Genomic DNA, 15,671 nt, shown 5'->3' with positions numbered 1-15,671 from the left:
TTATTAATAAATTATTTTAAATTATTTTTCATTTATAAAATTGTTGTTTCGCTTATTCCTTGAAAAAGTCAAAAGATGGGCACCCTGGTCTGAATGTCTGATGATCGTCTCCATCAACCTGATAAAGTACTAGGGCGTACCCTTATGGCAAAGCCACAAATATTTATTTGCGAAGAACATAATAGATATGATAATATAATATGTGTGTTTCAGACAATATAAACATTATTATGTGAAAGCTAACAACAATGCGTCCAAAAAACAAAAATAGCAAGACATAGCAAATATGGTAAATAGTAGAATAGTAAATAGTAAGATGTGACAAGAACCAACCTATCGTCTTCTTTTCATGTATGACCAAAACCGCGGTAGGCCAAAACAGGTGCATGCTGATCGGATGGAAAAAAAATGTAAACAGTGTAACAACGCCAAACTACCTGGCAAGGACTGGGACATCGTGTTGTACCTCACTGAAAACTAAGATCTTTATAGATTCCCTATGTCCCAACTACAGCTATTTTGGAATTCTTATTAGAGATTAGGATAGGGATGAAATTAAATAGGGTTTTATGGGATTGGTTAAGATGATTAGGTAGGTGAACAGATCAAATAATAGATGGTTATGATTTTGCTGAAATGGGATGACATATTTATCTTTTTGTATTTAGTTATGTTTATAAACCAAAATTTAAAATTTTACTCTTATGTTTGGAGTTTTTTAATCACAATTTATTTTTTCGCCCTTTACGTTTAGATCATAAGAACATGTATATAAAAGTTTTTATTCACAAATTATTCTTTATTTACAAATATGTTGTTTGACTTTTTTCACGATAAAAGCAAAAGATGAGCCTAAATTGTGTAGGGTAGTGTTATCTTTTCACTGACTAAATTTTGTTTTGCAGAGAGGAAAAGAAATTAACCATGGTCTAAAATCCCAAAATAGCAACTTATAGATGAAGCCACAAAATTACTATTGTTTTATTTATTACAGTCTTGAAAGTGATATTTTACCAAAATCTAATAAGGTTGCCATATTGTCATCCGTCAATTTCTCTATCTATATATCTAGGAGGGTAGAGCTTTGATCAGGTTATATAGGAACAAGTTCAAATCTTTCGTTCATTAGGACGTCTCAACTGCATACATAACTGTATTTCCACTTGACACATATTTAAATGGCTCATATCGTCGCTACCTTATCCTATTTCCATGTTTCTGTCCTTCCATCCTCATATGGATAGAGAACTCGTTGTTGTCTCGGTTGTGCTAACGGAGACGTCTCCATGAAAGTTGGAGGAGAGAGCGCTCATCTTAGGGTTGGCGTATAACTAAAACACTATAAATATGGATTAGACAAAAAGAGTCAAGTAAGTGATACTGTAGCCGTTGATTAATTGAGTCGTAACCATTGATTAATTAAGTCGTAATTAAGTCGGATGGTTGATACCTACGGATAGCAATTTCTTTCTCCAACGGCGGATTTTGCCGGCCAATTTCTGCAGATGACCGTGGACCGGCCATGGTGGATTTTGCCGGTCATCTGCAGACTGCTCGCTTTTCCGGTGGGTCTCGCCATTACCGCCGTGGATGGAGGATTGGAGGTGGAGCAAGCACATCGGCGGTCTGTGCTCCCCAAGATTCCACAATCCCCACCCGCTTGATGCTTCTCTTCTACTGCGAAGTCGCAAGCCGGCTCCACTGTTGACGACACCAAAAGGCGATTTCTTCAGGCGGCGGCCACTACCGTCGCAATCGACCACCTTTCTTGATGATGCCGCCACAGGTGAGTCCGGTGAAGGTGAGTGCGTGCGATGTACACTGTGCTGATACCATCGTTACCCCAAAAAAAAGTCGATTTGATCCGTGCCCGGTGCCCTTGAGGGGGAGAGGGCAAAAGATTTCCACGGCGTGTTCGTCCAGGATATATATATATAGAGAGAGATCGATGCCAATCTGTTGCTAGAAGTTACTGGTGTGGTGTTGGGGGTGGTACAATGCAGCTCTTGTGCTGTTTCTTGGCTCTGCTGTGCGTAGGAGCGGCCATGGCACGGCGTTGCGAGGGGTGCTTGCGCGAGGAAAGGAAGGCGCTTTTGGACATCTACGCCGCGTTCTCCGATGAACTTCTCTCGCCGCCGCCGGGCGGCGGAAGCGGAGATTGCTGCCGGTGGGAGTGGGTGACCTGCAGCCCCCGCACAGGCCGGGTCATGGCCCTCGACCTTAGTACTGCAATTGCACCGCCAGATTCAGACAACTTCACGGTGCTTCTCAACGCCACTTTGTTCCTTCCACTCCAGGGCCTCTACAGCCTGTGGCTGCCCGACCTTGGCATAATTGGATGCATGCCTGGTCATTTTCTTTTCTTTATCTTGCAAACCTTTTTTTCGTATTGCGATTAGGCTCTTCACCATATATACCGACACTGTATTAATGATGTATTTTTGTGGCAGGTTTCGAAGTATGGTCAGATTTACACAAGTTACAAGTTCTTGATTTATCTTTGAATCAGCTGAATGATAGTAGTATCTCATCCTTGGCTGCTCTTTCATCCCTACGATCATTATACCTCCAGGGAAACATTTTAAACCATGTTGTAACAATCCAAAATGAGCTTCGTGTTCTCTTGAAACCTCTTTTTAATCGAACCTTTATTTCATTTTGCTAGTGTTGATCTCATCAATCATATCATCATTCTCCTACTTTTTTTTTGTTTTTTTTTGTAGAATTGAGCGAAATGAAACTTGATAGTCTTGATCTGAGAAGCAATTCGATCAACGGCAGGTTACCGCTAGGTGATTACTTTTTATTGATGAGTATGCTGTTGTGTAATATCATGTCACTATGTCAGGTGGTGGCATGGTGCGTCAGATTAAAATGATGCCTTATTTCTTACTGGATTTTAAAAAAAACTAAACCAGGGAGTGATTTATCATTGGAATTCTATTCTTACTTCTTATACTTACAGCATCTCCAAGAGAATGCTAATATTTGCTATCCAAAAACTTGTAGTGGGTTCATCAAAAAAAATATTGGGCATAAAAATTACACACTCCTCCAACAGAAATCTAAAAATGAATAACTTGTATTAGGAACCCATATTTTTTTACTCAAATTTAGGATACAATTGAGGCAATTTTAGGCATGAGTAAATATTAGGAATACATTTGGTAACCTATTGGGGATATATTTTCTAGTCTAATCAAAATTTAGTTTTAGAGATCAATTTTAGACATCTCTTGGAGATGTTCTTAGTAACGCATGGGTATAATATGGGGAATTGGTCCTTTAGAAATTAACTCGAGGTACCAAATTTTTAGCGTAACATTTTGGTACCTCGAGGTCCCAAGTACTAGGAGGTACTAAGTTATTATGCAATAAAATGTGGTACCTGAAGGTACTATTTTAAGAGTTTTTTTATCATCTTTGAAAAAGTATCTCAAGGTACCACACTTTTTAGTGTAAAAAGTGTGATACCTCGAGGAATCAAAAATTTGTACTAAAATTTTTAGTATAATGAGTTACTTTTCAAGGATGATAAAAAACCCATATTTTAAGGATGTTAAAAAAAACTCATATAATATAGCTAGAAGTATGTATTCACAATTTGTATTCTTCATTTCATTTACAGATATTTGCAATATGGAGAATCTTGAAGAATTATATCTTAATGACAATTTTCTATTTGGAGAGTCTCCACCCTGCATAGGAAATCTGACCTCTCTCAGAATTCTTGATCTGTCAAACAATCTATTAACACTGAGGTTTCCCTTCCTTAGCTTTGCAAATCTAAAATCGCTGACCAAACTTTCCCTATCCAAAAACAATCTCGAAGGTGTGCTTTCCCTAAGTTCTTTCTCGAATAATAGCCAACTGAAATCCTTGGACCTTTCAGGCAATAGTAAAAGATTTCATGTGCAAACTGAGAGTCCAATAACCAATCTGTCAGCTCAGCTTCATGTCCTGGTACTACCAAACTGTCACCTTAACGGTAAATCCTCAATCGTGCCAAGTTTCCTGTTGTACCAACATGCACTACGCATCATTGACATATCTAACAATAATCTAAGAGGCTATTTTCCTTCATGGTTGATAGAGAACAATATTAATCTGTCATTCCTATATCTGCGTGGTAACTCATTCCGTGGACCTCTTGCTCTTCCATTGAAAGTGCACAACACCTTGTTATGGTTGGATGCATCTTGCAACAGATTAAGGAATCTACCTATGGACATTAACAGCACATTTCCAAATTTGTTCCACCTAAACTTATCAAGGAATAATTTCCATGGTTTTTATCCTTCTGCCTTTAGGTACATGAGTAGTCTATCTCTTTTGGACTTCTCTTACAACAATATAACAGATAACATAGGAGCTGCGTTGGTTGGAGCTATGTCCCACATCTCTGTTTTGATCCTATCCGGAAACAGTTTCTATGGTTCATTTCCTCGTCACCTAATATTACCTTTCATTAATCACCTAGTGTTGAATGATAATAACATCACTGGGAACATTCCCGAGAATTTCTGTCAAAGTTTGCAACTGACTGTTCTTGATGTTAGCAGCAACAAGCTGACTGGTTCTCTTCCTAATTGCCTATTCGAACTATCCGATCTTGCTGTCTTGAATTTGAGAGAGAACTATTTGGTTGGATCAATTCCATCAGGATTCTGCCATCTCATACAACTGGTGTTTCTCGATGTGTCAAGAAACAACCTTTCTGGTCCACTACAATGTTTACCCAATTTGCAGTACCTCCACCTAAGTGAAAATAGATTGAATGGAACATTCCCTATTCCATTGCCTTCAGGAACTGATACATGTACGATAGATTTGCGAGGAAACCAATTCAGTGGTATCATTCCAAGTGTGATAAGCAAGGCCTTTACAGGGCTCAAAGTATTATTGTTGGGAGGAAATATGTTTGAAGGAGTTATTCCAAATGATGTATGCCACTTAAGGAATTTGCGTCTGCTAGATCTGTCCAGTAATAAGTTTTCTGGGAAGATACCTTCATGCTTGAGCCGTATGGGATTAGATGATGATCTCAACTACTTTGAATACACTGACGAAAATTCTACCAGCCTCGTAACAAAATATTTTCCAGGTGAAGATGATGTCTTTGATGCCTCTGAAGGCATCGATTTTGTATATGAATTAGACCAAGAAGTATTCACAACCAAGAGTAGGCAAGGCTACTACATGGGAAACATCCTCAACTACATGTCTGGACTTGATTTCTCTTCAAACCAGCTGGAAGGAAACATTCCTGAAAACATAGGCAGAATGCAGTGGTTACGGGCACTGAATCTTTCCAACAATTTATTCAGTGGACCAATCCCAAAGTCCTTATCAAATTTAAGCAACCTTGAGAGCTTGGATCTGTCTCACAACAGCTTAGGCGGCCAAATACCACCAGAACTACAAGCATTACAATCTCTGGAGGTCTTCTCCGTGGCGTACAACAATCTTTCAGGCCCTACACTGGGTACAAAGGATCAGTTCATCACATTTGGTCAGAGTAGCTATGAAGGCAACCCATATCTCTGTGGTCCACCATTGCAGAAGAGTTGCTCTGCCATGCCCACGCAATCGATTCCTCAACATGAACAAGATGATGACGGCGATGATCAAGCTGGTGATGTGGTACTGATTTGCGGCTCAGCATTGTTCTACGTGATTGGGCTCTGGACTTCGTTGGCTGTGCTTTACTTCAAGAGAACCTGGCGAGATGCATTGTTTCTAGCTGTGGACAGGTTCAGTGATCTTCTCATGGTTCGACTTTCCATATTAAGCAAGAGGATCGGCAGCACCAATTAAATTTTCCTTTCTTGATGTCTAAATAATTTCTGATGTATTCTCACTGATTACTTATTACCTAGATGTTACGCCCCTTCCTAGCTTAATATGGATGCTAATAAATATTAATATGAGTTTTTTTTATTATCCTTAAAAAAATAAGTACTACACTTTCTAAAGTATAAATTTTTTGGTACCTCGAGGTACTTCTTAAGAATAATAAAAAGCTCTATTGATATACATATATAAAACATATTTAATGATTAATGAATAAAACTAAATAGAACTAAAATATCTTATTATAACATGGAGCAGAGGAGATGCGGTACTACTTATTACTCAACTGTTAAAGTGATGTAATGTTTTTCTTTTGCGAATAAGAAGTAATGTAATGTTTCCTTTGTAAGACTGGTTGTGTCTTATGTGCTTATGGTGGTCAGCTTGTGATATTCTGTGGTTATACTTTCTTGTCTTTTTTTTTTTTTTTGGTTTCTATCGGTGTCAGCATGTTTACAGTTATAAGAGACTCATTTGGTTCTGGATGTTTTCATAATGTGGTATTATATTCAGAGTCTACATCCAATTGACGTTTGAACTTTGAAGCACATGGACCACTTTTATAGCCCTTTCTTAACCGCGAGGTTAAACATCTCAAAGTGGTACTTCAAGGATTCTCTGATAAGGTGCTATTAGCTTTTTATATTTTGATAGCAAATACTAACTTATTATTTTTAGTAGATAATATTGTGGACTTTTAAATATATGTTTCACTATTTGTCTTATTCGATTCAAATGATTGTACAAATATTACTTAAAATATCTTTAATGATAAAAACCATAATAAAATAAATAATAATTTGTATAAGTTTATTAAGTATGACAAATGATTAAATGTATGTTCAAAAGTTAATGGCGGTAAAAGATAAACGAAAGACACATATTTGACCATTTATCTTATTTAAAATCCTCACATAATTATTATTTATTTGTTGTGTTTGATTTATTACTAGAGATATTTTAATCATAACCTATATTTTCATAAATTTATATATTTTTTAACCTAATAAAACACGGTGGGAGGGACGAGGAGTATATCTAAGGCCGTGTTCGGGAGGGGATAACTAAGCCAAGATTCTTTTTTTTTTGCACGCTTCCCAAACTGCTAAACGGTGTATATTTTATAAAAGTTTTCTATAGAAAAAATGTTTTAAAAAATCATAATAATTTATTTCATATTTTTTAATAATTAATAATTAATAAATCATGTGCTAATCTATTATCACGTTTTTCGCGCCGGATAATAACCCTCTCCCCCATCCAAATTAACGCGGCCTAAGTGTAATTAAAAGCTTCACACATAATATAACATCCAGAGCGGTCGTGGCTATAAAAAGCAGGGTGAGGCGTTGAGCCGGCGAATCTGCCTGTGCTTGCACCGGCGGCCAGCCGGCCCAGGGTACAAACGCGGCCTTCCTCACGTGACTCCGCCGCCGCCCCCATCTGATCTCGCTGCGGCCCGTCGATTCGTATATCTTGGTGGACTGGGCCAATAATGGGCCAGGCTATATAGCATGCGACGATTCTGGGTGAGCCTCCGATCCACAATCCCACTGGATATATGAGACGATTTTTTTGGATTTTTAAATAATTCATAAAATTGAATTTTCATTTCGAAAAATCACATATCTAACCTCCCACGAGCATGCAGCTTCTCGATTCTTGATATGGTTGATTTTAGCAATAACAAGTTGACTGGATCCATTCCAAATTGCAGAGCCCTAAATTCTCTACCTTTTATCTTGAGTCTAAGAGGGAACCATTTAACCGGAGCAATTCCAACGGGCCTATACAGCTTTCAGTTTCTTGCTCTGTCCAAAAGCCATAGGCCTAATCCGTTTTTGTTTATACTTGTAAGTCAAAATTTAAATTTTAAATTAGAGTTAATTTTAAAGTTTTTTTTATCGTAGTTTATTTATCAGGCTTTATTTTTATATCGCTAAAAACACATATATGTCCACTTAAGCGAGACTGAACTGAATGGAACATTTCCCATGGCCTTGTCATTCAATGCTGAGTTGAAGACAATGGATCTGCGACATAACCAATTCGGTGGTGCAATCCCAACCTCTATTGAAGGAAAACAAGTTTGGATTGTATTATGTGATCTCTCTGAGTACTATTACTACTCATTACACAACTTATCTTTTAAAGTGATTGAACAAGGGTTGTAATGGTTTTTGAAAGACCGGGTGGTTATGTCTATCAGCTTGTGATATGTTGTGGTGTCCTTGCTTTCTTTTTCAGTCTCAAGTGACAAGAGAAATCAATTTTGATTCAGAGCTAGCAGTTCTGCATCCAATTGTAGTTCTACACATTGAAGCTTTCCTAACTGCGTGGTTAAACATTACCAACTAGTTATAAGGCCGAAGAGTAATATGGCAAATATATGTATTTAGATTAGATTACCCCAATGTCATGAGAATCAAGTATCTAAAGTTTTGAGGGTCATTTTTACGAAAACAACGTTTCGTATCCTATAATTACAAAACGTGCTGTTTCAGTTGTCAAAATTGTAATTTTAGGTCCCAACTCTAACATTATGGATGGTATAGATATACATGATAAGTTGCTTCAGAACTTTCACATCCAGAGTGCTCCTGCAAGATGCGGACCACGCCGGCGGCCTGCGCCGCCGGCGACGACGAGCGTACGGCTCCACAGGTTCAGCCGGCAAATCTGCCTGTCCTTGTCCGAGAAGCTACGGTTGTACAACGCCGTCTCCAGCTCCGACGCTACTCATCTCGCGCGCCGCCCGTCTCGCCCTCCCGGCGCCGCCGCCGCCACCACGCGTGGGAGTCGAGCACCTTGAACACCGCGACGTTCACCACGACGCCGGTGTCCTGCACGGTGCAGAACCTGCCTCTCCCTAGGTAGACCGTCCTGGTGGAGTTGCCCGCCGCTGCCGCCGCCGGCGTGATGATCGGTATGGGGTCGTGTATCCGGTACGTCTCGCACCTCACGGAGGGAGGGTCCTCGTCGGTGAGGCCGTCTTTGACGACGTCGAGCTTGTGCGCCCGGAGACGCCCGTCCGACGGCGACGTCGAGAGCAACAGGTAGTCGGAGGTTTGCACCGCGCGCTCCTCGAACGGCAGCGGCTCGCCGCGGAGCTTCTCCCAGGCCGCGCGGCCGACGTCGAACAGGTAGGTCTCGCGGTCCTCCGTCGAGAGGAGGAGGCCGCCGCGATCTGCCCTCCGGTGCACGGCGAGCGACACGACGCGGCTACTGAAAGGAGGGCGCGGTAGCGGCGACCACCTCAGGCCGGCGCCGTCCCTCGCCGGGCCGAGGACCTCGAACCGGGGATCCTTGCGGAACATGTCGACGTGGTAGACCTCACCGTCGAGCTCCACGATGCCGTGCTTCACGGAGGACGGCGGTGGGCCGGTGGTCACCTCCCACGAGCGGGCGTCGATGATGACGCTCTCGGCAACATCGCCGCCGTCTTTGCCGGTGACGCCGACAATTCTTTAAACGTACGTTGATAAACTCCATGCCCGGAGCAGCCCGGAAGAGGACGACGGGTGGTTCGGGTTCTTGGCCGGTGATCGAGATGCCGCGGCGGGAGTGCGCCACGTGGATGCGGTGCACGGCGTAGCCGGAGGAGTCGCCCTCGCCGTGGCTATCCCGCAAGATCAGGTAGAGCGACTTCTCGGAATTCTGGCCATGGTGCAACAGCCGATCCGGATACACCGGAGGTGGCAGCTGTCTGCCACAAGCCGGAGGTGGCGATGGCGATCGCATCCGATACCGCGGCGGCGACAGCGAAGGCCTACGGCACCGTCGCGACCACGGCGGCGACAGCGAACGTCGTGGGCTCCGGCGGCGTTGGCACATGGGCGACAGCGTACGCCGGCGAAACCAACGGCCGCTACCATCGGACAGAGGCGACGGCGAACGCCAGCAACGCCCACGGTCGCTATTGTCCGACTGGGAAGCCACCGATGACGACGACGACGACGACGCCGCAGTCGAGCCCAGACCCAGAGACCAGCCGGTCCAGCAATCGTCGCCGGACTCCTCCGACGGCGTGCGCTCACGCCGCCTCGACCGAGACGACGCCTTCCGACACCGACACGGCGGCGAACACTGGTCGGAGCACTCCTCCTCTGTGGACGACGCCGCCGCCGACGGCGACGGCGAAGGCGTACGCGGCCCGTAAAAGTAAAACCGTCGACGCGGAAACCCTCGGCCACCGCCAGACTCCGGCGAAGACAGCCGGCGACGTTCCCTCGAACCGCCACCGCCGCCGGCGGACGGTGACCGCGATCGCTTCCTCCCCATCGCCGGATCTCGCCGAAACAACCGACTCGAATCGCGCCGCGAGTTCGCGAGGGGATCGACGTGGACGCGGCCGCCGCTGCTGCATGCGGGTTCGGTGTCCGCGTCGGACGCTGACTCAGCAAAAGCGGGCCGACGCAGAGCCGGGCCCAAGGCCCAAGGACGAAAGCCCAAATATCCACGTCAGATTTGACGTTTCTACGCCCACGTGCTTTTCTTCCTCCTCGCTCTCTCTCTCTCTCTCTCTCTCTCTCTTTCTCCACCAAAAATATCGACTTGCAACTAACCACCACCTCAAGCTTTCCCTCCTCCTCCTCCACGAGCGATTTCTTTCTTTCGCCGCAGATATTCGCAGAGAATCTGCTCCTCGTATTCCAGTAGTCCACTCTCTCACCCCTACGATTATTCCTCTCCTCTCCTACGGCCGGAGCAGTACCTTCTTGTTTCTGCTTGCTTGTCTGCTCCTCACGCACCAGCGCCCGGCGCCGCCATGTGCGTGGAGGAGCTGGAGGGCACGGAAAGGCTGGGTTTTGGAGAGCGCGGCGGCGACAGGAACGGGAACACCGACGAGCTCCCCTCGCCTCGGGTGGGTACTGAGGTTTCCCTTTTTCCTGCGAGTGAAGGTTCGATTTTTTTGTGTGGGGGATGGGGTTTTTCTTTGTTAATTACTACAGTGGCTTGGATGGATCTTTTATCGGCCTGTGGTGAATGAGTTGAGTGAATCGATTGATGCGTCTGTGTTGGTGTGGTTCATCTGAGTTCCTTTGATCGTGGCGTGGAAGGATGGATTGGGAGGGAAGCAAACATCCCGGGCTTGCTTTGTGCACACGCCTCTTCCATTTCTTGGAAGCATACAGGATATCGTTGTTTTTGTTATGGTTTAATTCTGCTACTGATTGTGTGTGCATAGCGAGCAGTGATCGTTTGTGGAAGAGTTAAGCTTTCTGCATTGTTTGCTGTAAAGTTTGGTGGTAGGTGTTGTTCTCACTGGCTGAGCACCCACCCCTCCCCCCGCGGCGGCCGGCGGGCAAGCTCGGCGCTGGGCGGTTGGAGGAGAAGCCGTGGCTGGCTATGAAGTAACGGCCCAAAACCTAAAGAAAACGCTAGCTGGCCCAGAAAAACGTGAGTAGCCGAGCAGGCAGCAGCCGCACTCGCCAGTCGTCATTGTCGCCGCCGTCGTCGTCGCGAGGGTTGCCGAGTTGTCGGAGGCCGGAGCGGAGGCGGTCCAGGCGGACTCTGGTCGGCCGGTCGGTGGTCGTCCCTTCGGCCGTCGCGCCGCAGGGGCGGCGGCGACCTCTCTCTCCCCTGATCCCCTCCCGTTCTCCCCCCACTGCCCACTTCCCATTCGGTCATTCCCAGCGGCGCCGGTGGGCCGGCGCCCGGCGGAGGAGGCCGGAGAGGCTACTCGCCTACTTGGTCGTCCGGCGGACCGGCGCACGCAGCGAGCCAGCGACAGCGGGGGCGCAGCCAGCTTTTTTACTTTTTGAAAATAGAGATTTTACGGTTAGTAAATAGAAAACCAGCGATTTAATTTTCTGATTGGTGCTTTTGTGAATTTCTGATTTCATTTTTTGATGTACTGAATCACAATTGTGAATTTGTGAATATTGAATGTTAGCTCGACAATCTAGAAGAATAGAAGATGGATAGCAAATTATTCATATCTCTAGTCTATCACCTATGCACTATGCTCCCCTCCGCTAGCTCTAGCGTCGAATCTTCATTTCCTGTCGAATCTTCATTTCCTTAAGGTATAATTCAATTTCAATGCTCGCTTATGCATTTTCAATTTAAATGTTAGAATTGGTATAATTATTATCATGTAACTGAGAATTTTTTATTATGCACTTAGCATAAAACTTATCTCTCTGCCATACCTTATTCTTTTTCGTCCTCCGCCACTGGTTGTGCTTGCCATTGGTCATACGTTATTGGTCGCCTACGCATTGCATTGTTCGTTGGTAGTTTGATTTTGTAGTGAATGTATGTAGTCGCAGCGTTCAATCGTTGGCCAGTTCATTGTGATTGAGACTTGTTATGAAAGTGAGGTACAGATTATCATAAACAAAAAAGTGAGGTACTAATTTCAGACTGTTGTACCTACTAAACAGGAAAAATAATCATCACGTGCTTTAGTACAGGAAAGAACTGAGTAGTACTTGCAAAGCGCACGTGGTACTTTATTTCTCTCTCTCGACTGAAACGAGAAAAAAAGAATGGTTCTTATGGCTTCTTTAGCCAAAGGAAACAACTCTCCTGGGTTGGTACGTGTGGTTAGCTAACTTTGAAGTGGTTGTTGTTTTATCAGTTATGGAAACTAACTAGACTGCAGTTATGGAAACTACTAGGCTTTAATTACCTGTGGCTAGTGAGATTGTTGGATCATAAGAGTTGCGTCATAAAATTTTTGCTATGAACGGTGCTGAAATAGTGAAGTACATAACTCTAGATGATTTATTTATTTCATCTATTGGTTCTGCTTATTCAATCAGCAGACAGTAGCAGCTACGAGTCTTTCTCATATTCTGTGATGTTGTTCCAAGTAGTTAGTCTCTTGTTTGGTTGTCATGTGTTACATTATTGGTTATTTGGCACTCAGCTAGTACTTTAACTAACAAATGTTCAGCTTGGCCACCATCTCGTGTGATTTGAATTTGCTTGTCTAGCCATGCTTCTAAAGAAGCATAAAAAACAATTTCCCTTTTTCTCACCACAGTTGTTTCATATCGCTCCAGCTCAAATTTCTAGGACAAATTAATTTATGTAGCATTATTTTTTTGTGCAGATGGAGAGAGTTTGTGAGAACACAGTAGCTTCTGATTTCAAGCAAAATAAGTCTGGTAATTTTGTCCCAAATATTAGGTCAGGGGATTGGTCGGATATTGGAGGTCGTCAATACATGGAAGATGCCCATGTTTGTATTGCTGACCTAGCTAAGAACTTTGGTTATCAATCTGTGGATAATGAAGCTATTTCCTTTTATGGTGTAAGTACTTTCCTCTCATTTTTTATGTTTCCCTGATTTTGACTGACAAATGAGTACCTGATCTTTTTTACTGTATAAACCTACAGCTAAAAAGAGATTAGCATGTCCTCTGTAATGAAAGTAGAAAGTTTTGTTTACGTTTTTCTGAATCAGATTACATTACATCCAGTAGTAGCATATCAAGAGGGCCAGTACAATAGAAGATGAACATGCCATGTGCATTTTTTCCAATTGCCATTTGACCTGGTTTATTTGTGTAGTTTATCTGGAGTACATCTACTAAGAAATATGTATAAAACATGTAAATACAAATTATTGCATCCGTAATAACTATCCAACCAATCATATCCAGACATACTCTGTACTCACCTACAAACCTTGTTCTGCACTCTTCACCAATGAAATTTCTTGCTTAATCCATATACAGAATGTTGTACGCACGTAGAGATCTCTGAGTAGAGTAAATTTACTATCCCATTTGCGGGCCTCCGTTTTTATGTAACATTAAGGATGTAGGTTTATCAATTTTCCTGTTCTTCTGCTTCTGTATTTTGACAAAGCTATTAGGCATAGTATGTTTATACGAGTTAAGCCTGTGCTCCATTTCCATCATCAGGTCTTTGATGGGCATGGTGGAAAAGATGCTGCCCATTTTGTTCGTGATAATTTACCAAGGGTCATTGTGGAAGATGCTGATTTTCCTGTTGAGCTTGAGAAAGTAGTAAGGAGATCCTTTGTTCAAACAGATAGTCAGTTTGCAGAGACAACACTATCTTCTGGCACAACTGCACTTACAGCAATGATTTTCGGAAGGTGCTTTTATGACACAGAAGCTGTGGTTTTCCTATCTTTGTAAATAGTGTGCTTATAAGAATCAGTTATCAGTATCATGAGACATGACCTGTATGCCTGTGACAACCTTGGATTCTTCACTGTTCAATTTGACTTTGGGGTTAGTTAGATACTTATAACTGTGGCTAGCATCTCTGTTTGGTTATTATATTATGCCACAAGATTCTGCATGTTTTTGAATCTTTATCACATGCGTTAGATTTCACCACTTTACTATTTCCTGGATATAGTTCTAAAAGCATAAATAAGCAAACATCCATACCATATCTTTATGTGAGCCTTTTGCTACGTTTTTATTCCTTTTCACTTGTTCACAAACCTTTTTTTTTCTTTGCTGGGAAGGCCGAGCAATCGGCCCATTAATTTCATTAAGATGGTAAGGGAAAAAATATTTATTTTGGATGCTAATATTTTCATGTCTGCTGCAGGTCTCTTCTAGTTGCAAATGCTGGTGATTGCAGGGCAGTTCTTTCCCGGTGCGGCACTGCAATTGAAATGTCAATGGACCACAGGCCTTGCAGCCTCAGTGAAAAACTGCGGGTAGAATCACTTGGTGGCTATGTGGATGACGGTTACCTGAACGGTTTGTTAGGAGTCACTAGAGCCCTTGGTGACTGGCATCTTGAGGGCATGAAAGAGGTTGGCTGTCCAGGAGGTCCACTTAGTGCTGAGCCAGAGCTAAAGGTGGTCACACTAACAAAGGATGATGAGTTCTTGATAATTGGCAGCGACGGGATCTGGGACGTCTTCTCGAACCAAAACGCCGTCGACTTCGCAAGGAGGCGCCTCCAAGAACACAACGATGCGAAGTCCTGCTGCAAGGAGATCGTCGAGGAGGCGATAAGGCGAGGCGCCACTGACAACTTAACCGCGGTGCTAGTTTCTTTCCACCTGGATGCTCCTCCCCAGATCAGGGTGAGCCGGCCCGGGAGGGTGGCGCGGAGCATTTCAGCTGAAGGGCTCAACAGCCTCAGGACACTCCTGGGAAGCCAAAACCAGTGATGGTCCATCTTGCTGCAGTTTCTGTAGTATGGTTGCATTGCCGAGTTTCAATTGAATGTAGTGATCTCGGCACCCCATTGTTGTTAGATGTTACCATTGTTGTGACACCAGCTATTATTCTTGTTGGTAATTAAGCCAACGAACATGAGCTCTGAGCTCTGAAATTGTGAGAATTCCAAGCGGCTGTAACAAGTTGAGGCCTGGGGAGTAAGAAGTGAGTGCCCAGGCTCACTATATCATGTTTTCTCCTCCTTTTTTTTTTTAACTTTCTTGTAAATAAAAATGTCAGCTCCTGTCAGGGCAATTGAACGTTGACCTTGTAAAAGACAACCCTATTGAGTGAAATTGCCGCCAATTGGCTCATCTTTTCCATGGTTTTGTCTCGTGATTATTCAGCTGTCTGGTTTCTTAATACAAAAGACACGGAGACAACACACAAGAGACCAAAATAATGCATGCCGAATTGCACGGGCAGTGATCATTTTCGTCTGATTAGTCCTGTTCTTCGCATAAAAAATTCAAACTTTCTCGTACTCCAGTACGCAACCCAATTAAATAGTTTGGTTTTGTACACTTTTTTGGAGGAACGCACAAGCAAATATACGCAAATCTGTGCATTCCCAGAGAGACATGCATGCAACTTTTTAGGAGCAGATGTGTATCATACTTGAGACCAAATACAGTACTTGACAAAGTTCTT

At 43.4% G+C, this 15,671-nt stretch overlaps 2 protein-coding genes across 3 annotated transcripts; both read left to right on the top strand.

Annotated features, from left to right (window-relative positions):
• Window positions 1-1,266: 1,266 nt before the first annotated feature.
• LOC102717534 (receptor-like protein 9a) lies at window positions 1,267-5,904 on the top strand. Its single transcript, XM_040525392.1, has 4 exons — window positions 1,267-2,349; window positions 2,451-2,615; window positions 2,724-2,792; window positions 3,629-5,904. The coding sequence occupies exons 1-4, from the start codon at window positions 1,998-2,000 to the stop codon at window positions 5,815-5,817; spliced, it is 2,775 nt and encodes a 924-aa protein (XP_040381326.1). The 5' UTR covers window positions 1,267-1,997; the 3' UTR covers window positions 5,818-5,904.
• A 4,490-nt stretch (window positions 5,905-10,394) lies between these two features.
• Window positions 10,395-15,341, top strand: LOC102717259 (probable protein phosphatase 2C 54). 2 transcript variants are annotated; one of them, XM_015838271.2, is made up of 4 exons: window positions 10,395-10,717; window positions 12,917-13,117; window positions 13,734-13,930; window positions 14,398-15,341. In XM_015838271.2, the coding sequence occupies exons 1-4, from the start codon at window positions 10,622-10,624 to the stop codon at window positions 14,969-14,971; spliced, it is 1,068 nt and encodes a 355-aa protein (XP_015693757.1). In that variant the 5' UTR covers window positions 10,395-10,621; the 3' UTR covers window positions 14,972-15,341. The 2 variants fall into 2 exon arrangements, with proteins under 2 accessions (XP_015693757.1, XP_040381485.1); XM_040525551.1 differs by having other exon boundaries at window positions 10,695-10,717; window positions 12,994-13,117; window positions 14,398-15,326.
• The last annotated feature ends 330 nt before the right edge of the window (window positions 15,342-15,671 follow it).

The sequence above is a fragment of the Oryza brachyantha genome, chromosome 6, assembly GCF_000231095.2.
Source record: "Oryza brachyantha chromosome 6, ObraRS2, whole genome shotgun sequence".
Classification (NCBI taxonomy): domain Eukaryota; kingdom Viridiplantae; phylum Streptophyta; class Magnoliopsida; order Poales; family Poaceae; genus Oryza; species Oryza brachyantha.
Note: the sequence above shows the minus strand (reverse complement) of the source record. Positions and strands in the feature narration are given on the sequence as shown.